At 33.5% G+C, this 22,982-nt stretch overlaps 1 protein-coding gene across 1 annotated transcript; it reads right to left on the bottom strand.

Moving 5' to 3' along the window:
- Positions 1-20,072: 20,072 nt before the first annotated feature.
- LOC136231875 (probable 2' cyclic ADP-D-ribose synthase BdTIR) lies at positions 20,073-22,182 on the bottom strand. The gene is made up of 2 exons (XM_066020852.1): positions 21,218-22,182; positions 20,073-20,316 (listed from the first exon to the last, which is right to left on the bottom strand). The coding sequence occupies exons 1-2, from the start codon at positions 21,721-21,723 to the stop codon at positions 20,199-20,201; spliced, it is 624 nt and encodes a 207-aa protein (XP_065876924.1). The 5' UTR covers positions 21,724-22,182; the 3' UTR covers positions 20,073-20,198.
- Positions 22,183-22,982: the final 800 nt, after the last annotated feature.

Below are 22,982 nucleotides of genomic sequence, written 5' to 3'. Positions count from 1 at the left end.
CCTACGGTCGGGTTAGATCGCTACCTTAACCAAATTAAAACTCTTTCGAGATAGAAATTTGTCTAAGTTGTTCAACAAAGTTTCCTTGTAAAGATTTTGAATTAAACTACGTTTTAATGAAAACACCAGCAATCCACTTCGGATCCTTTACCAAAGTGCTGCATAAAAATCTATCGAATAGTACGGACTTTATTAGATGAAATATAAATTGATACAAGTTTACAGAGAACAAGGAGCATGAAAACATTCGACGACTTGCAAGTGAACGGGTTGTCAATCCTTTCCTTGGGTTTCGTTAGAGTTTGTCAGGCTCAGGGGCGGATTCTCTACTCAATCTTCTCGCAGAATCTTCGGAATAGAGACTGGTCTATCTACTACCAAAATGTAAACTAAATTTGAACAATGTCTAAACGCTACTGTGTTTGTTATTATTGAATAAACAATGTGTGTATATCATATTGCTTTGTACAAAAATGAAATCTAATCTCTGACTCATTTCTGAGTCAGAGTTTCTGCATAAACTCTGCACTAATCTTCTCTTCTAACTCTCTCATCATATATTTTTTTTCAACTCTCAAATCAATACTTTATTTATAGATGTTGAAGAGTCGTGATTGAAGTGTCGTGTCCGTTGTGAAGGATCATATCCGTTGTGAAAGAACGTCTTTATCCACCCGAACGAACGCGTTTCTTGGATTTTAACATGTGTTCATTGTACTTGGCAGAATTTCTGCACTTACCGAGAATGGCAATTCTCGGCGGAGAATGGGGAAGTGATTTTTCAACCTTCGGACGAAAGGGAGAAGCTGCTGGTCGACGCGTGTCGCGACCGAGAATTTGGATTCTCGGTCGCGGCCCACAAATTCTCTACCGAGAATTTGGATTTTCAACCGAGAATTTAGAATTTTTCTCCGTTTCTAACTTCGTTCTTGTTTTTCTCATATTGGTGTGCTGATTTCTTCGTCTTTTGGCTCCTAACTTAGGGTTTTATTCTGTTTTTGAGCTCTTTTCGTTCCTATTTGGATTTTACCAAATATTTACGTACCTTGCAAGAAAGAAACATATTCGAGAGTAAAAGCATTCTAAACAGGTATAAGTAGCACAAATTCGTAGCAATATTGATGTAATTACTAATGATATTTTAGGTATATTTTGGGCTTAACAAATCTCCACACTTAATCTTTTGCTAGTCCCAAGCAAAATTTCACTAAATTTATTCTTTAACTAATCTCTTTATGAAAATAAAACATATATCTCTGTATTACCTTTTAAATTAGTTAAGCCAAAAAGACTTACTTCGCATGGCAAATTTATACGCAAAATATCAAACTAACTTAGTATAAATATGATATATCATTCGTCTTGTATTTTCAATTTTTGAATTGAAGCATTCGGGACGATATAAGCACGCATGTTATTGAGTCTCTTGTCTCAAGGCATTTCAAAGCACAAAATTTCCTTTCCCAAACCTAAACTAATATATGAGATATATTAAATTAAAATAAGTACTTAGGATTGATTTATTTACTTGGTTACGCCCGAGATAAGGGTGGTCTTGATCGTAACCTTATACGTATTTTTATTGCTTTGTGTTCACTTAAGAGGTACCGACTATGCCATGTGTGGACGCAATCGTTACTTTAAACTTAAATACGCTTATTTTTTTTTTTGCTTTTAACGTTCCTTCCATACCTCGATTGTGATAAGGGTGGTCGCAACCGTGGCCAAAAGTAAACGGTACTTAATTTTCTTCCCTTTCATACCTCGATTGTGATAAGGTTGGTCTCAATCATGGCCAAAAGTTAAGAATTCAACTAATTGATTAATTAATATGAATTATAAAATTGAAATTATAACTTGGGAAAAAGAAAGATAGCACATTCATCCTATATTGACTTAAAATTCAACATGTATTATGGCTAAAGTTTCCTTAAAAACTTCAATTGGTGTTAATGTAAGACGAAATCAAACCGAGCTAAAATTGTTAGTTCAATTTAATGCCTATAAACCTAATTGAAAATTTAAAATAAGATTTATTGTATCATGATTTCATGATATAGAATAGAGATTGAAATAAAGAATTTATTACTTAAATACATTCACTCGAGACAATTTTTACTTAAAATCGTATTGAAGATTTGTGAAAAATTTAAAAAATAATATTGCCCGTATAGAAATATTATTTCTATCGATAATGATAACCTAAAAATAATCATAAGTTAAGTTAAAAATAGTTTAAACATATGAAAATGTAAAGTTATGAAAAATAATGTTAAATAAATTGTGTTGCAATATATGTTGTATTTTCATAAAACAAGTGTTGCATATTTAAATGTTGGTTAAAAAATTTATTCGTTGCATTTATTCGTATGTATATAAATGATATATGTATATCTCCTCCCACACTTAAATTGGACCATGTCCTCATTGGTGCAAAAATTGATAAAACACGAAAAATTGGACGAAATAAATCATACGAAAAGAAATTAGATAAATATGAAATTGATTTTATCCAACATAAATAGAATTTGAAATTGTACCAAACGTAATAAAAAAAATAACATAAAAATAAATGAGTTGAAAAAAGATAAGATAAAACCTATTATGGTGGAGGTGAACCCGGTGGAGACGGTGTGGTCATAACGTTTTGACGACGGAAACATTGATAATAACCGACGTCATGTTGACGTATGATCTCTCCGCAAAGTATGGATATTGGCATCCACCGCGTTTAATCGTGAACTCATCTCTTGATTGCTTTCAAGAATATCTTCTAACCGCAAATTTTGTGTGCATTCAGAAGGTTCAAAAGGTGGTGCAATTTAACTTGATCATTAACATTATGCTCATCATCAACACGCCCTAGTGCTTGTGCGTGTGCTTGTGCTTGTGGCTCAACATGCTCTTCTTCCTCACCCTCTTCTTCCTCTTCATCCTCATTGATATCGTCATCCCTACTAAAATTCGCCTTCTCAATACCATCCGCTTTAATATCATTAAAATGTGAACTTGGAATACCAACATTGAATTTGCAAAACTAGCCAACAGTGGCTAACCACTATGGATGTGTAAAAGTGCGGCATAAATCCAACATCGGATAATAATTAGGACTAAGTGATTGAAAACTACTCCATAATACTCGTAGCATCCAAAACAATACTCGTAATCAAAGTACGCATAGTAACATGCGTAGTGGTTGAAATGGAAAAAATTGTCAAAAAGTATTCTAATTGTAATCTACCACGAAATCCTTGAAGATGGAATCCAAAATTAACAAACAAAGCCAGACTTCGAATCCTGATCTTGTAAATATCTAATCTAGGCAAAATATGTCCAAACCGGAGTAGTTTGAAAATTGAGGGCTTAACAATAAATTATTTTGTATGATATCCAAACGAAATACGCATCTCGTCATGGGAAAGAGTAATCTTCTTATGTTTAGGCATTTGGAGGGTTAGGCTATGGAAGTTGCGGGTGGGAAAGAAGTATATTGGGTAGGTAAAAATTTGATAAAAGTAAAGGTGATATGGTGTGGAATTAATTGTACTGGGAAGCGTTTGAATTGTGTAATTGGGAAAAATAGGAGGTGATGTAAGGTTTGTGTAAGTTTTGTCTAAGTGATAGGGTTATATAGGGTTATATATGTGTTAGGAAGTAGTGTAGGAATAGGAAAAGGTTGAAAGATTGGAAAAATTTGTGCCTATACCCGTCCGACAGGGCGCGTGTCGCGACTAAAAACTCTGTATTGATAAAATTCATGTGCAAATACGTCCTATAAATGAAAACATGTACACCTGAAACTTAAAAACACAATTTAAAACATTAAATTCAAGGTAAACCAAAGGTTTATCCTTAGTAAATTGGAGTAATGAAACAAATAAATGCTTTAAACAGAGTTAATGTAGAATCAATGTTCATTAATTCACATAAGGTAAAGTAATCTTCTAAACGAGAATGAATGTAAGTTTATGTAGGTATTTATTTATGCTTAAAACTTAAACATGAAACTTATTCAAATTAAATCAGCAGTCAAATAATGAAACATTAACTGTATTCTATCTGATACAGATTCATATGAAAAATTTGTAGGTTTTATTTTAATAAGTTCATACTGATATATGAAACAATCAACATGATAAAAGTTCATAATTTCATAATTAAAATTAAACTCAATGATTGCATGGAAATGAAAATTGATTATCATGTTTAATAGTTAATAATGATTATAACTTATTAGCATTAAAGTGATTCATAGAGATTTAGGTGCTAACAGTGTATAAATCTGAACAGACATAAATTCGAATGAAAAAGCATGAAAATGAAATGAAGTTTTATTGCATAACACATGTGTACATAAATGAACAAGAACATATGTACTAGAAAAATTAAAAACGATCCTATATACAAAAACAAGCAAATGAAAATTAAACAAATCAAATTATTAATCACTTATTCATATTAAATCTGAAACATCGAAACTTATGCAGATTAATGAAATGATTTACAGATTCATTCTAACATCATATACACATTCATGTTAGAAGGTTATACTGATTCATTTTAAGATTATATACAGATTCATTCTAATAACTTGCACAGTTAACATTTACTAATCACAAATAACCAAAGAATCAAAGTTGAGACGTTATCAAAATTGAAAACATATGTACATAATAGAACTTAGAATTATCATATAAAATGAATGTTCATGAACTTGTTCAATAGTTATGAATGATTATACCGTATTGGTATGTAATATATATGAAAAGTCAGATTGTTCAGAAACATTTCTGAAATGAATACATATTTATTAAAAATAATGACAGATTCATGTTAAAAGTTATACTGTTTCATTTAAACTGAGATTTGGATGTATTCGTATAACTTGTACGGTTAACGTATTTTAAGCAAAAACAATCAAGAATCAAACTTGATAGTTTTATTAAAATTAGAAGAACACATATACATAAAATCACAAAGAACATACATATGTAAAAATGAAAACAAACCTATGTACAAACTATACACACAGAATAGTAAAATAAAACAAAATAAAGTAAACTAATTTCTCATCCTCTTTGAATTGGGATACGCATAGCCCGGATAACAATCAATCTTTGCTTGCACGAAGATCTGTCTTTCTTCTGCAGAAAGAAATCCTGGGCCAACTTGGAAAATTCTCTGGACAAATCCCTCAGGAATTCATAGTCAAGGATAGGGAATTGGTTTTTATCAGTCCATGGAACCGAAATAATGTGTTTGGTTCCTAAAATAATTTCACATCTCATATTCCCGTATCCAATTTTTCTGTCCATGGAACATGAAGCGGCAACTAATCCATCCATTAAGATTTTTGAGGAATGAATGTTGTTGTCTTGAAATATGTTTCCTAACATATACATCCCTTCATCATGATTAGAAATAGGAAATGGTTCTCCAAACTTAGAAGCTATACATTCCTTCATCATGTTTGGTGAATAAAGAAAAAAATGTGTCTGTAACTGTTTGGAAAAGGTTTGAATAATTGAGAAGAAATCAGAATGGTATGATAGAGACGAAAATTATGGAAATCTGATCTTCTCTAATTATTTATAATGATGTTAGGATGAATTAATGTGTCTGTTGGTGGCGAAAAGGTGCAAATTCACACCATTTGAACATGAAGAAACTTAATTTTTCAAAACTTTGAGCAATGGTGCATGAACTGAAGAAGAAAAGAAAGAATACAGGTCTGATACCGCCCGTATCGCGACCGTGAATGGCAATTCTCGGTCGAGACAAGTCATTTTCAGAGAGAAAATCGCTCTGAAAATTTCATGATTTTGCTGAAGTTACCGAGAATTTTCAATTCTCGGCCGAGAATTTCGATTCTCGGTAAGTTCAATATTTTTTTTTCTTGGTTTCGCTGAAGTTACCGAGAATTTTGATTCTCGGCCGAGAATTTCAATTCTAGGTAAGTTCAGAAATTTTGTTTTTCTCTTCCTTTCCCTTGAAATTTTGAAATCCTGAATTCTCAACTGAGAATTCACATTCTCAGTAAGTTCAGAAATTTATAAGGCAGAGAAAGTAAAATTCTCAACTGAGAATTCACATTCTTAGTAAGTTCAGAAATTTATAAGGCAGGGAAAGTAAAATTCTCAACTGAGAATTCACATTCTCAGTAAGTTCAGAAATTTTTTTATTCTACTCCTGAAAACCCTAAACTTAAAATCTCAACTGAGAATTTTTAATTCTCAACTGAGATTCCTAAAATTTCAGTAAATACAATAAAAGTTTCTGCAAAACATTTAGAAACATGACTTTAAAGAATTTTTATTAGATAAAACTTGTTTATACACAAATCAAACTTATGAAATAAAAATAAAACAAAAATAAATTAAACTAAAAACAAATAAACATAAAAATTATGAACAAGGGATAAGAAGAATGAAAATCTAAACGTAAAAACTAAGCGAATTAATTTTCAAAGAACTTGTTCACAAATTCAATTGCTTGAATTGGAGCTCATTCATATTCAAAATATTTTTATGAACTAAATATGGCCTTGTTCATTTTAACTTACCTGGAAATAATTTCAATTTGGAATAAAAAAGTAGAACTGTATCCCAAACTTTGAAATTATATTTTTTTTTTCTTTTTTTTTCTTTTTTTTAGCATTTTTTTAAGCGCTTTTTTTTAGCGTTTTCTCAATTTAAGGATCTAGTGATTTCGGTTGAATGTCCAAACTTCTGGTTCAGGCCTTGAACAAAAAACTACGCACATGAACCGAAACTTTCAAAACTATATTAAAAGTATATAACTCCTTCCTGTCGGATAAGGTAATTTCATCCTACTTCTGATATATCTTTCTTTGATTAGCTATTTCTTAGAGAGATAAATGTAGGTGTTTGTAAGGAATGATAAAAAGGGAAATTATTTGGGTTTAGTGTAGGAATTGAATAAATTTCTTAACAAAGAGATATGACGTTTTGGTGAAGGATTGAGTGTATAGAAAAGAGGTAAATGTGTTTGGGAAGAGGTAAATTTTCTAGAAAAATCATCTGTCACGTCTGACATCCTGTTTCATAAAATTTTCTTTTCCTTCTGATGTATCTGCTAGCCAAATTTCTTTTCTGTAGACTCCTTCTGTGAATTTCATTGATAATCAAATCTCCAGGTTATCTTTGAAAAAATTTGAATTTTTTATCTACAAACATCTAATTGCAAACGTTAAATAACAATGAGGATTTAGTCCTAGTGACCATCCTCAAAATAAAAACTATAAAATAAATAAATTATAAACCAAGGTTCGAAATAAAACACGAAAAAAATATAAATTTTTATTAAAAATTTGGCGTTCCCCGGCAACGGCGCCAAAAACTTGTTGAGCGATTTCCGCAATTGCACGGTATACGCTTGTAATAATAAAAGATATCGATCCCACAGGGAACGTTTTTTTTAACGAAAACTTATTTTGAATCAGTTAGATTTACTTTTAAGGTTTATAATATGTAAAATCGTTTAATTGGATTTGGTTTTGAAATTGCTAGAATAAGAATTAGATTAGAGTATGAAGATGTTAGAAAATACTTCTGATTTAGGAGTGAATTTGCAAGACAAGAACGTTTAGTACTTTTTAGAAAAGTAAACAAATATATTCGTTTGCATTAAGTAAAGAAAACAACTTTAAACTTTGTATAAATTATAACGATGAAATAAATGACGGAACCTCTAATTTTTAGGCTTTGAACTGTAGTCAATCCTCCTACGGTCGGGTTAGATCGCTACCTTAACCAAATTAAAACTCTTTCGAGATAGAAATTTGTCTAAGTTGTTCAACAAAGTTTCTTTGTAAAGATTTTGAATTAAACTACGTTTTAATGAAAACACCAGCAATCCACTTCGGATCCTTTACCAAAGTGCTGCATAAAAATCTATCGAATAGAACAGACTTTATTAGATGAAATATAAATTGATACAAGTTTACAAAGAACAATGAGCATGAAAACATTCGACGACTTGCAAGTGAACGGGTTGTCAATCCTTTCCTTGGGTTTCGTTAGAGTTTGTCAGGCTCAGGGGCGGATTCTCTACTCAATCTTCTCGCAGAATCTTCGGAATAGAGACTGGTCTATCTACTACCAAAATGTAAACTAAATTTGAACAATGTCTAAACGCTACTGTGTTTGTTATTATTGAATAAACAATGTGTGTACATCATATTGCTTTGTACAAAAATGAAATCTAATCTCTGACTCATTTCTGAGTCAGAGTTTCTGCATAAACTTTGCACTAATCTTCTCTTCTAACTCTCTCATCATATATTTTTTTTTAACTCTCAAATCAATACTTTATTTATAGATGTTGAAAAGTCGTGATTGAAGTGTCGTGTCCGTTGTGAAGGATCGTATCCGTTGTGAAAGAACGTCTTTATTCACCCGAACGAACGCGTTTCTTGGATTTTAACATGTGTTCATTGTACTTGGCAGAATTTCTGCACTTACCGAGAATGGCAATTCTCGGCCGAGAATGGGGAAGTGATTTTTCTGCCTTCGAACGAAAGGGAGAAGCTGCTGGTCGACGCGTGTCGCGACCGAGAATTTGGATTCTTGGTCGCGGCCCACAAATTCTCTACCGAGAATTTGGAATTTTTCTCCGTTTTGACTTCGTTCTTGTTTTCCTCATATTGGTGTGCTGATTTCTTCGTCTTTTGGCACCTAACTTAGGGTTTTATTCTGTTTTTGAGCTCTTTTCGTTCCTATTTGGATTTTACCAAATATTTACTTACCTTGCAAGAAAGAAACATATTCGAGAGTAAAAGCATTCTAAACAGGTATAAGTAGCACAAATTCGTAGCAATGTTGATGTAATTACTAATGATATTTTAGGTATATTTTGGGCTTAACATTTATATACTTCATTCCAAGTTAAGTAAAAATACTAAAATACCCACATTAGGGCTAAAAGCAACTAAAGAACCTTAGTGATAGAATATGGATAATTAATAAAAAAGGGTAGAAAAACAGTAATTAATTCAGTGGAAAAATAGTAAATCCAAAGGTTCCAACCCTTGTTCTCTTAATCCAACTTGATGAGGAAGGCAACTCCTACGCCCCCGCACGATGTGCCACATAATCCACATGGTGTGTGGGTTCAGTCCTGGTCTTCCACGGTATTTCGCTCTTGCTTCCCACGAGTTTCGCACGCCGAGTTGCAGTGGCACGCTGAGTGACACAGCGGGTAGAAAGTGATACGGTGTGTCATTCAGGTTATGTCCAATTTGTCTTTTTAGCTCATCTCGTCGGGTTCGTGTTGGAGATATCCTTGTCAAATAACTTTAATTATTATACATTTAATTTTTTAAGCGATTTTTTTTTTTTTTTTTGGTAGAAAAGAAAAAGAAAAACGAATAACAACAAACTACCCAGGAATTAGCCTAGGGAAGCTAACCCCAATCCTATCTTCTAAGAGAAGATGAGAGATGAAACTAGGGGAAACAGGAAGGGTAGTAACGCCTAACGTCCCTTCATGGCCCGCCGCCGCCAAGCGATCAGCAACACGATTCTGCTCTCTAAAAATGTGTCTGAACTCTACGAACTCAAAGGAGGAGCAAAACCTTATAATAGCTTTGATGAGGTTGCGACTGTTAAGACCCATAGAATGATTCTCAGAAATCATTTTGATTGCTTCCAAATTATCAGACTCCACAGAGAGCCTCTTAACACCCAGCCTTTTAGCAAGATTGATTCCAGTAAGAATAGCCCAGAGCTCCGCAGAAAAGGAAGAACCCAACCCTAAATTCTGGGAGAACCCAGAAAGCCAGACGCCCCCTACATCTCTAAGCACACCTCCAGCCGCAATCTTACCGTTACTGAGGCAGGAACCATCAACAAGAAAATAACATTTAGAGAGAAAAAATTAAAAAGTGTGATTTTGGAAAATAAAAAATGTAATTTCATGGTTATTAATTGATTGTTTTAAGGTCATTTACTTTCTTAAAGAACTAATAAATGGTAAATTTGTATTGGTTTTTAAATTTGAGTCACGGTACTGCTACCAAACCACCAGAATATTGATAATGGCATCGTCCTCCCTCATCGATGCTCAAATGTAATATAAACGCAAACATTTTTGCATCTGCTAACACTAGCGGTCTGAGCGCTATTCTTCGCTCGCCTGATGGCTCGTTCATCAGGGCCTGAACGGAAGGTATGGATGGTGTTCCACCAGTCAAAGAAGTTAAGCCACTATTATACTCCAGGCGATGCATTGGATGATCAATTGCGGTTATCAGAATATTATCTTCGAGTGTGACGCTCAAACGGTGGTTGAAGCAACGATGTCACTGAATTTGGCAGGATTATTCGACAGTGTAAAGCTATTCTCCACCAACATCCCGCTTTCTCAGTGCGTTTTGTTAGGCCAAGGCAATGAGATTCGTTCGCACAATCTGTGGGTTCCACCACTTGTCCCATTGTTTATCAGTTTTTACCGAACTTTATTCTTTATTCGTTGTTAATTTGTTGCCCTTTAGTGGCTCATCAATAATATTCTTTTTAAAAGAAAATTAAAGCTAAGGGTGTAATTTATTTAACTACACAGAAGTCGGTGCAAGCACCTCTTTGGTATGACATGACTGTTTCTTGATATTGATTATTCACTAATTCAATATGACCTTGATTAGTCCAATTCAAACAATCCCAAATTATATAATATGTTTATTACAAAAGAGAAGTTTCTTAATTCCTTTATATCTAAATGAGTACAATGTGGGCACAAGCCAAGCCATAATAATTTGTACGGAATTCATAAACTTTGATTTGTTAAATTAATTAAATAATGTCACACTTTATTTAAAATAAAATAAAAAATAAGACTCAAGTAGAGATGAAGAAATTGTTAACATATAGTTTAATATATAGTATGAATCTTCAAGCGATATTACTGCAAAAAAAACACACGTGACTTTATACTGAATATTCAATAATCAAAGTCATTTTGAAAATTGAAAATTGAAAATTCAAAATTGAAAATTGAAAAATCAAACTAAAATGGATATGGAACTCCAAATGCATTACTATATAATTGAAAACAAAATATTGAACAATTAAAAGGGTACTTCTTCAGTGGTCATGTTTATAATATTCAAAGATTGTTCTTGTTATTACTTACTATTATGACTTTCTCTATATAATATTCAATGAATTATTTATTATTGTTAGCACGGAAAAGTATGAAAATAATTTTGTTGTTTGATCAATTGTAAATAGAGGTTCTGTACTTTATAAAATTTGCAGTTAAATGATACGTGAAACAATTTTTTTAATCAAATAATAATTATGGTTTAGTTAATTTATAAAGTTAGACTTTGTATTTTGAGTAATTTGCAAAATCAATCTTTTTATTTGCTCCAAATCGCTCTCTTTTGGAGTAAATAGTCACGATAATAAAAAATGACTGAGTTTGTATACTGCACAAAGCACAGAATCCATATTTGCTAACTTTTAAATTGTGAGTATTATCTTTGGAAATCAGCCAAACCATAAGGTTTGAGTAGTGTAGGATGAACATCTCTCATTTATGGGGTGTATGTTTAGAGAGAAAAAACTTTGTGTGTTGTTTTTTATGAGATAGAAAGAACTTCAAAAACGATGATTTAAAAAAATAAAAAAAGTAGTTCCATAGTAAATACTATGATACTAAACAACTTTAATTCTTGAAAATTTTCATTTTGAGATTGTTATCGGTCAAATTTGGCAAAATTAAAAAAATAAAAGTTTTGCAAACCACAAGGTTATGTTTGTAATGAAAAATATCACAGGTATCCATCTACAAATCCGTGAAACCACGTAACATCTATTTGTAGTTAATATATTAATTAGTATTTGAAATTAAAATCCCTATAGCTTAAGAGATTGATTATTTATTAGGCGGCTATGATTAGGGATAGCAAAGGCGTTTTCGATGGTACTTTCATTAGATTTTTTTTGTTCTAATTATAATCTTAGAGAAGGGAGGCTATATGCATTAAGGAGACTTTGAGTTTGATAAAAGGTAAAGGGATTGATGGGGGGTGATTGTGAAATCGGACACGGCTACAGTTATCAACCATATTTATTAACATTCTTTTTGTTCTATTTACAGTTTGATTCTTGATGACGGTGAAAAATTGTTTGAGTCTTGTAATGATATTTATGTCATATTTGTTAGTTGTTCTGTAAATAAAATTACTCGTAGTTTTATTAGAGTGACTTTTCTTTGTCAGAGAATAATGAGTGGTTTTTAAACCATTCTATTTTTATTCTTTCTATTAATGGAAATTTCTGGTTTAAGAAAAATTAATTATTTCAAACTGAACTTTAATCCTCAGTCAACTTTAATTGATAATATTGATGCACATATTAGTTGATTTAAGGGGAAAGTTCAAATAAAACCCCCGTGGTTTTACTAATTTTCAGATAAAGGACTGTGGTTTATTTTTTATCAAAACGAGGACTGAGGTTCACATTTTTAATAATGCTATTAAAACTATCTTTAACGACCTGAAAATGAAAATTTTCAAGAATTAAATTTGTTCAATGTTATATTTTCTATGGAACTACATTTTCGATTTTAGAAAATCACATTTTTTGGAACTTTCTCTCTCTAAACATTAACTTTCTCTCTCTTTACCAAACATCATCTAAATAATCTCGAAATAAAAAAGTTGAAGAATTAAAGTTGCTTAGAATATTAGTAGTTCTTAAAATATGTTATTTGTGAAGTTGTTAAGTGTGATTTTAATAGAATCAATCGAAAAAGTCCTTATTTTGCTAAAGTTGAAAACCTCAGTCCTCGTTTTGACAAAAAGTAAACCACAGTCCTTTATCTGAAAATTAGTGAAACCACAGGGGTTTTATTTGAACTTTACCTTTGATTCAATTCAACTAAAAGAATAAGAGAAAAATTTAATATTTGAATAGTTCTAAAATCTAGTCATTTATATTGTATTAAAAATGATTTCTGCTATTCCATCCTCAAATGCATGTGTAAATATAAAAACACAAAATAATTAAAACAAAGATTAATCAAACCCTTTCAAACTTTGAAACAGTCACCATGAAGAATAATGTGTAAATATAAGAACACAAAATAATTAAAGGGTGTTTGGTAGTTCATTTTCATATTTTTGTTTATATAAATGAAAGTTTAAGGTGTTTGGTTAGTGACCTAATGTTTGCCTTTTATCCATTGAAAAGTAATTTTTTACAAAAGTAGAGAATCCTTGCTTTTTGGAAAAAAAACTTTTTCCAACAACAAACCGTAACAACAAACAATAGTTAAAACAAACGGGTCTTTAACAATTACGTATTTAAATGTAATATGACACTTCCTATATCAAGTGATTTGTTCCTCATTGGGATTAATTTTAAAAATTGAGCAAAAATATAATTATTTTGTAGTGTTTCTAGGATTAGATGACATAAAGAAGAAAGAGTAAAAAATCAGGACATTAAAAAGAAAGAGAGAATGTGTCAAAAAAAAAAAAAAAAGGAAAAAGAGAAAATTTGGATGAGAAAATTTAAAAGGGAGTATTGTATTTTTATATTAACCGAGAGAATTTTGGTCCTAATTTTTAGTTAAAAATGGTTAAACTCACGTTGATCGGTCAAAGATACTAAATTATCCGGTTATCAAAGTGTGAAATAAGATTATATTCAGATACCATCAGTGTAATTTACTCCAGTATGACGATATGAGTACTATTTTATTGTAGAAAAATCGATCACATGAAATATCATTAACCACAGTTCAAGCAGGACTTGAGGAGTCTACGAGGATTGATGAATAGTAAGGAATATTATTCCTCTGCTACTACTGAGGTTGAAGAGGTAATTTTTTGTTGACTACTGTCAATGATCTTGTTCAAGCGCATTCTAGTTGGGTGTTGGATTCTGCTACTGATATTCATATTTGTAGAGCAGTTTTGGTCATATGGACCTTAATAACTATGTAGTATTTGATCATTCACCGTTAGATATAGGCTTATTAAAAGGGTATTGTTAAACCCAGCCCCAAATTCCCACCCATAGCCTCGTGAAAGGACGAAAATGCCCTTTCATGGAATTTGGGAGGGGAATTTCTAATTTTTTTTGCCAATCTGACACGCGGGCGTGTGGATATCACGCCTCACCGCGTGGTCGGACGTGATATACACACGCCTCACCACGTGGTCGAACGTGATAGCCCCACGCTTCACCGCAAGATCGGACGTGGGGCTATCACGTCCGACCACGTGGTGAGGCATGTGTATATCATGTCCGACCACGCGGTGAGGCGTGATATCCACACGCCCGCGTGTCGGATTGGCAAAAAAAAGCTTTTTAACCCCGTAAATAGTTCGTTAAACCCGTGCCGTGAAACCCGTAAATAGGCCGTTAAGCCCGTAAGTACAGAATTGTACGTAACAAATAAAAATAGAAAACTTAAAAATTAAAATAAACATTAATAAACATAAACATTTATAAACGTAAATGGTTAAATATAATATATACAACAAAAAGTGTTAAAATGTATGAATTTTTACAACAAAAATTCAGCTCGCCCGACGCCACGCATCCATAAACTCATCCATCTCCCTCTTAATGCGTGGAACATCCTCGTCAGATCGGTGGGTAGCCGATAGTTGGGTGACACGCCATAACCAGCTAACCCACTGCAAAAAAAAATAAAACTTAATAAATAAATAAATATTAACAATTAAACACATATAAACTAATACTAAATAATAATATTAAATAATAATAAACTTACAAATTCGCTGTTGGCGCGAGCATGCTGTACCGGTGTAGCCTGTGGTGCATGAAGGAGATGGGGATGCGAATGTCGCCTATACCAGTCCATATAATCAGGCTCACAGGCAGTGGGATCGTGTCCAACGGGTCGGCATCTCCTCCGATGAATGCCCCTAGCCGATGGAAATCTCCGCCACGTATCCTCAACTGTGACTAAGGAATGCGTGAGCTTATACGCGATAGATCTCCATGGTCGTACTGCTTTATCAGGTCTAATACGCTCAGCTGGGATAGGCTGAATATATTCGACCTGTCGCAGCGCTCGATCGGGCATATACGGCTCGACGATGTCTCTACACCGTATCCAACCGGCGTAGGACACTCGAAGCCGATCATCATCGGCGACAGGACCATAAGGCAACCACGTCACCTGGAAAAAAGTAATAATCAATAAAAAATAATAATATACTATAAATAATACTTAAATAAATTCTAAAATTTTATAAAATACCTCTGCCGCCGTCATACGATCCAGCTGCCCGCGAAAGGTATCTAGTCGGGCAGTCGTCTTGCCTGGTACCCCGACCTCCTATCTCAGTGCACGGGCATGGTCAGCTGGGATCAAGTGAGCTCCTCTATGCGGCCGGAACACCGAAAAATACTCGTATATCCATGCCTGCAGTAGAGTCAAACATCCGCATATACCTGAACAGTCTCCCCTGCTTGCTATCTCCAGCTGCCGGTACAACATGGCTAGTGTAGCAGACCGCCATGATAGTCCAGATGCCCCGCTGACACCGCTGTAAACCTCAGCAAGATGGGTCGGCCTAATCCTATCTCCACTCTTGTCAACAAACAGAGTGGATCCAAGCATAAGCCACATCCACGCTGTGGCCCGAGTAGCGTCATCCCTACCCTCGGCGAGAAGCCCATGTACAACCCCAACAAATACACCTCCACCTCCCTATAAATGACTAGTCGGCAACAGAAGCTCAGCCTGACTCACCCCAAACATCATCATGCACATGGCATGAAACGAGTCAGTAGGGGGAGACTCGGACACCATCGGACCGTCGATCGGGATCCGAAGAATCTGCCACACATCATGCAGCTGGATAGTCATCTCCCCGAACGGCATGTGGAATGAGTTCGTATCAGGCTGCCACCGCTCCACGAACGCAGTCAACAGCGGAGTGTCGAGGTTCTTGAACATGGCATGTGGAAGGTGAGACAAACCAGTCCTCTTGATCATCTCCCTCAGCTGTAAAATGACACATATACAATTTATACAATTACTGAATGTTTTTTATGTTTATAGTTAAAAATACAAATTACAATAAATGTTGACACACTATATTATGCTTACCTCGGGTGACGCATCAGAAAACCACTGACACAAATCTTTGCATGTTGATGATCTATTATAGCATGTCAGAAACGACCGAATCTCCCCTCCCAACATCTGTGAGGCAACATGTCCTAGAAAACTAGGAATCACGAAACCATCAACGGGACCACCATCAACCGGTGCAGTAACTACCCAGCTCTCGTCCTCACTAGCTTTGGGACGTTTGCTTGTCCCTGAAAATTATAAAATTATACTAAAGTTATACTAAAATATACTAAAATTATAAATATACTAAAATTATACTAAAGTTATACCAAAGTTATAAATATACTAAAGTTATACTAAAATATACTAAAATTATAAATATACTAAAGTTATACTAAAGTTATACTAAAATATACTAAAATTATAAATATACTAAAGTTATACTAAAATTATAAATATACTAAAATTATACTAAAGTTGGGTAAATTTCATCAATGATGTACAACCTTTAGCTCATTTCATACTTTGGTGTACAACCGTCATTTTGTCTCATTAATATGTACGACCTTATAAGTGACCTCCCACTTTGGTGTACAGCAGGTAAAAATGACCGGTCAACGCCTGGTCAACGCGACACCTCATCAATTTTTAAATCCTAAAAAATTAATTGTCTATTTTACCCCTTTCTTCTTCCTTACCCATTTCTCCATTTCTATCCCTAACTCCTCTCACTCTCTTAATCTTCTTTGCTTCTATTTGTGTTCAATTTTCTTTCTTTCTCTCTCTTTAAATTATTTCTTTCTCTCTCTTTAAATTATTTCGTTCTCTCTCATCAGTTGTAATGGAATTGTCTCGAGTTCATATGTGCAATCCAGATTCAGATGCTTCAGCGTAATGGGCAGTTGCCTATTGCTTATATTTGATAGATTCAGATACTGTAAAGAATCTATTTTTGATATTCAAGATGGAAATTCAGTCAGTTCTCTATTTTCAGACAGATCCACGACTTTCAGGGAAGGCATGAATTGAAAGAAAGAATTAGCAATTATGTTCAGATAATTACTTCTGAGGAGCAGAGTTAAGAGGTCGTTGTTAGATTCTGGATATGATTAGCCATTAATGATATCCTTCTTACCCTTTCCAATCTCTCCATCTCTGGTGCTTCGCTCAATTCAGCACCAGCCTCCCGTGTTTGCCCTTAAACTTCCCATATTCTAGCTACCCATAATGCCACTTCACGAATCAGATCATGCATTTTCACAACTTTTCCTTCATCTTCCAGCAAACAAGCATCAGTAAAAAAAATGCTAATAATGTTGTAACCCTTAATTCGTGCACCATTTCTTTCACCCAAAAATCCCTCCCAAACCCAGTAATATATCAGATTAAAATCGTTAACGCTGAAGTCTTCGTGAAACAAAGTAATATGAAACTGAGAAGGAAAAAAAAAAGAATACCCAACTCCTTCCAGCTCCTTAGTTCAACACATTGTAGTAAGAGAGAGAAAGAAATTTAAAGATAGTGAAAGAAAGAAATAATTTAAAGAGAAAAAGAAAGAAATTTGAACATAAATAGAAGTGAAGAAGATCAAGAGAGTGAGAGGAGTTTGAGATAGAAATTGAGAAATGGGTAAGGAAGAAGAAGGGGGTAAAATAGACAATTAATTTTTTAAGATTTAAAAATTGATGAGGTGGCGCGTTGACTAGCCGTTGACCGGTCATTTTTACCTGCTGTACACTAAAGTAGGAGGTCACCTATAAGGTCGTACATATTAATAAGACAAAATGAAGGTTGTACACCAAAGTGTGAAATGAGCTAAAGGTTATACACCATTAATGAAATTTACCCTACTAAAGTTATACTAAAGTTATAAATATACTAAAATATACAAAAATTATAAATATACTAAAATTATACTAAAGTTATAAATATACTAAAGTTATACTAAAATATACTAAAATATAATAAAATTGTACTCAATTTATACTCAATTTATATAAAATTATAAATATACTAAAATTATAAATATACTAAAATTTTACTAAAGTTTTACTAAAATTATAAAATGTACTAAAATTATAAATATACTAAAATTTTACTAAAGTTTTACTAAAATTATAAAATATACTAAAATTATACTAAAATTATAAATATACTAAAATTATACTAAAATTATAAATATACTCGCAAAACGACCTCCTACGCGCTGGGTCGGCTGTCTCCCCGGGGTCGGCTGCTCATCGCTCTCCTCAACCTCGCGATCATGTGCAACTGCAGATTGTCGCACTGTCCGGGCTGCCACATCCAGATAGTCCTCAAAATCAGTCGCCCCCTCTGATCCATGAATATCGGGCTGATCCGCAATCGGTCCCCTCCTCACCTGCTCCGTCGCAGCCCCTCTCCGCCTACGACCAGATATATCTATACCACGCAATCTCGTATGCCGTGGTGTATCATCCTCGTCGTCCATATCTAGACGATGAGCAGATGACGGGATCGATCTCCCACCCCTAGTAGGCCGCTCCGTCTACAAAAAAAAAAATTACACTAAATTAATAAAATTGTAAACAATGTAAATTATACTAAAATACTACTAAATTAATACAAATGATAATAATAAATTACACTAAATTAATAAAATTATAATAAATTATACTGAAATTGTACTCAATTTATACTAAAGTTATATAAAACTCAATTTATATAAAATTATACTAAAATAATACTAAATTAATACTAATTATAATAATAAATTACACTAAATTAATAAAATTATAATACATTATACTAAAATAAATAAATTACACTAAATTAATAAAATTATAATACATTGTACTAAAATAAATACTACTAAATTAATACTAAAATTTTAAATAATATTTTTTTTTATACAAAAACAGCGTGGGACGTAAGGGAATCACGCCCGAACCACTGGGCGGGCGTATGAGCATCACGCCATATCAGTGGTTCGGGCGTATGAGTATCACGCCCTACCACTGGTTCGGGCATGTGGCTATCACGCCCGCACCACTGGTCGGGCGTGATACTCATACGCCCGAACCGCAGATCGGGCGTGATGCTCATACGCCCGACTGCGATTCCGGCGATTTTTTTCAATAAACCAACAGATTCAATTCGAGCTACAAATCAACGAAATAAAGCGGTAAATCTTACCATTTTATCTTTTCCTTTACGAATTTTGTCACCATCCATGATTCGGTTCAGTAATTTGTCCGGATTTGAGCCAAAATCGTATAGGGTTCTTGAGAGGTTTTGGGTTTTTTGAAATTTAGTGCAAAGGGTAGTATGGTATATTCCAGGGGCTAGAAGTATAAATTTAGGGCTGGGTTTAGTAACCCACTATTAAAATCAGGAGATTCAAAACATTCTAAGGCTTGGATTTAATAAGGCTAAGCCACTTTACAGGTAGATGTAGATTTTGGTTACATTGGTAATGAGCGCAATTCAATGATGAAACGTGAAGGCATTGGAAGAGTTCGCTTAAAGCTCCACAATGTTGTCAAAACATTTGTTGATGTAAAGTTTGTACGATATAATTTGTTTGGGTGAATTGGCTTCTCGTGGGTACATGTATATTGGTACCAAAAATTTTGTAAGGTGTTCAACAGTAATCACTTGAAATATGAAGAAAGAAAAATTATTTATTATATAATTGGATGTTCGCTTAGCAAAATGAAGAAAAGAAAAGTTGGAAAAGTGTTCAGTTTTTTTTGAAAATATCAAGAGTAGGATTTGGATAAAACAAACAGACTTTAACTAAAATAATTCAAATGATCACAAAAGAATAATTATCCAAAAGAAAAAAAGATTTTATTAATTGGAAAATGTTACAAAGATTTGGTGTTTCTTTGCACCTTATTGACACAAACTGAGAAGGCAAAACTATACAATTCATTGAAAAGCCTTCTAATTGGTGACAAAACTTACCAATTTTTTATTTATTTACACAACAACCCCCCAAAAAGATCTACTATGAACAAAGAAATTTGTTAATGAAAAAAAAAATAAATTAATTTAACAAATAAAAGAATTAGGCCATTCTTGAATTTAGCCATGGGTGTAATTAGAGAACTAATCTTTAATTATCATCACTAATTAGTAATGATTCTGCACAAAATATTTACGATTCTTGAATGTGTATGTCCATCCAGCTCCATCATGTTCTTAACAATTGCAAATGTCGCTGTCGTCAAAAATTCCGACCAGTCCCTACAAAATCAGAATCTTTAATTAATTGACCATGTGTTTGTTGTCCTCAATATGTACCTTTGATTTTCAAGCTCATATATATAAGTCAAAACCTTTTCATTTGACCTAACTTTTAGAGTTATGGTTAAATGTTAGGACTCGTGTGTTAAAATTAGTATTACATACCAAATGAATTGAGAGTGAAAATGTGTAATATATATCACGTTACTTAACTATGGAGCTAAATTGCTCCTTAATTATATGTTTAATGCAATCAAGCAACCATCTTCATTTGTGTTACCGTTGGGGATGAGTTATTACTTTCAACACTTAAAATTAAGTGTTGATTGGTTTTAACCTGATTTGATAACACAATTTAAATATTTCAGTTAAGTCACATAATCATTTATTTTAGTATTTATTAAACAGTTATATCATTTAATACTTTAAACATTTATAATATTCTATACTTAAAATTCAGTATTTATTTTTTCAGCACTTAATTTTAAGTTTTATCAAATACCACCTTAAACACACGTCAATTTTGAAGTATATTGACAAGTTTAAACATGCCTAAAACATTTCTGTCAGATTTATATGTCGTTCTACGAATAGAGTGACTCATGCTTTAGTTAGGTATTTTCATTCCTTGTCAGAACTTGTGGAATGAGGTATTGTCCCACCAGATTTTATTTTACATTCCATATATATTGATTCCGTTTAATAAAACTTATTTTCTTAAAAAAAAAAAAAAAACTGGCTTAAAACATCTGTTAACAGTACTTGTTCCAAATCTTCAACTGTCTCTAAATAGGGATTTATTTAGAATTTTTGAAAATTAATGGGCAAATTGAAATTTTGGACCAATTAGGGCATTTAAATATGTGAAATATAAGAAATTAGGAAATGTGCGTGTAATTACCCGTTCCGGGAGTCAAATGTAAGTCCGACGGTGAGCTTAGCCTCTTCAAGAGCGTCGGAATAACGTCGGAGCTGATCCGGGCGACACTTTCCATCATCGACAACACGTAGCTCCGACGGTTTTACGTCGCAAAAAATAGGAATGACTCGTTTCTTGGTCTCCATTATCAAAGCTAACTCGTGCAAACAGAAAAGCGACTCGCAATAACGAGGTGAAAAAACCGCGACGCCGATCTTGCAGTCTCTAATGGCAGGATCGATCTTTTCGAACAATTTATCACCGGGTTTCATGTTCTTGCTATCCAAAAAAGGCTTGTAGCCGAGCCGAGAAAGATGATCGTATAAGAGACCTGCAATTGTTCTTTTCGTATCAATGCCCCTGTGATTGATGAAGATATCACAGGCCGCCGCCGGTGGCCTCTCAAACGGCGCCGTTTCGATTGGTTTGATCTTGGTTATTTTATGAGACATGTTCTTAAATGTGGAGAAAACAGTTTTCATTTGCATGGCTTTTTTATTTTAGTAAAAAAAATGAAAAAAAAAAATCTAACTGAAGTTCGAGTCCGGAAAAAATATCGACTTAAAGAGTGTTGAAGAGCTTCAAACCGAGAAATTAGACAAACTATAAAGGAAAAAATTTATTATTATTATTTTAAGAATTGACTTGACTTTAAAGATAGAAATTTTTTAATTGGGAGATTGAGCTTCTTAAAGGGTAACTGAACTGATTAATTGAACCTAACGATAAAAATAAATCTAAAACACTAAAATAAAACTAGCTAGCTAACATGGTAAAGGAAACACTGACAGAGGAATCACTTAAAGGATGTCTGGGTAAACTTGGAACCGACCCAAAATACTAAAGGGAAACTCGAGAACGGGGGTATTGCGGGTAAAAGAAATAGTGAGAGAGGGACCACTTAAAATCTCGAACTGAGTAATCGAACGTAACGAAGCGAAAATGAGTAAAAGAAGGTAGGTATAATGAGGGTGAGAGTATATGAAAGGTGTCTCTTGAAGCATACGCATGAGGAAGGTATTTATAAGGAGATGAAATAAGAAAAATAAAAAAACTTGATTGTCAAGGGAATTGAATTCTGAAAATGGACCGGAAATATGGTGAGAAAATACTAAGTATTTCCTTAGATGAAACATAAGAGGAAATATGGTGAGAAAATTTTGACTTGTTTAGGTTTTGTTTGTTGTAGTTAATCCTTCAAACACGTCCACTTCCTCATCTCCTTAATTTCTTTTTAATATTTCTTTTACCATTTCAATGAAATAGTCACAATACTCAGCTTTTTATTTTATAAAATTTAGAGTAAAAGGGCTGTCCGGTCGCTAAGCGAGGGTCCGAGGAGGGGTCCCACCACAAGGATGTACTGAAGGGCAAGCCTTCTCCTGCCAATTTTTTGGCAAGAGGCCGCTCCTAAGCCTCGAACCCGTGACCTCTTGGTTACACGACAACAACGTTTACTGTTGTGCCAAGGCTCGCCCTCATAAAATTGCGATTTCAGCAGACCAACAATCATCCCGAGATACATTAAATACGCAGAACTGCGATTCGACTCAACCAAGCATGTATTTATCCAATCAAATAGATTAATAGAATCATAAATCATGCATAAAGGATTCCTAACAGATGGCACATGGAGCTAAAAGGTTCCGATACCAATGAAGGCTCTAATAGCCATAACGGATTTCTATAACCCCTAAGGGACGAGTAATGAACCTAAATCTATCAATATATAAATCAACGGATTTAG

This window comes from Euphorbia lathyris, chromosome 6, assembly GCF_963576675.1.
Source record: "Euphorbia lathyris chromosome 6, ddEupLath1.1, whole genome shotgun sequence".
Classification (NCBI taxonomy): Eukaryota; Viridiplantae; Streptophyta; class Magnoliopsida; order Malpighiales; family Euphorbiaceae; genus Euphorbia; species Euphorbia lathyris.
Note: the sequence above shows the minus strand (reverse complement) of the source record. Positions and strands in the feature narration are given on the sequence as shown.

Coding starts and splice junctions, on each gene's coding strand:
- LOC136231875 (XM_066020852.1), bottom strand. CDS start 21,723: ATGCAAATGAAAACTGTTTTCTCCACATTTAAGAACATGTCTCATAAA. Junction 20,317..21,217: donor ACATTTGACTCCCGGAACGG/GTAATTACACGC, acceptor CTGATTTTGTAG/GGACTGGTCGGAATTTTTGA.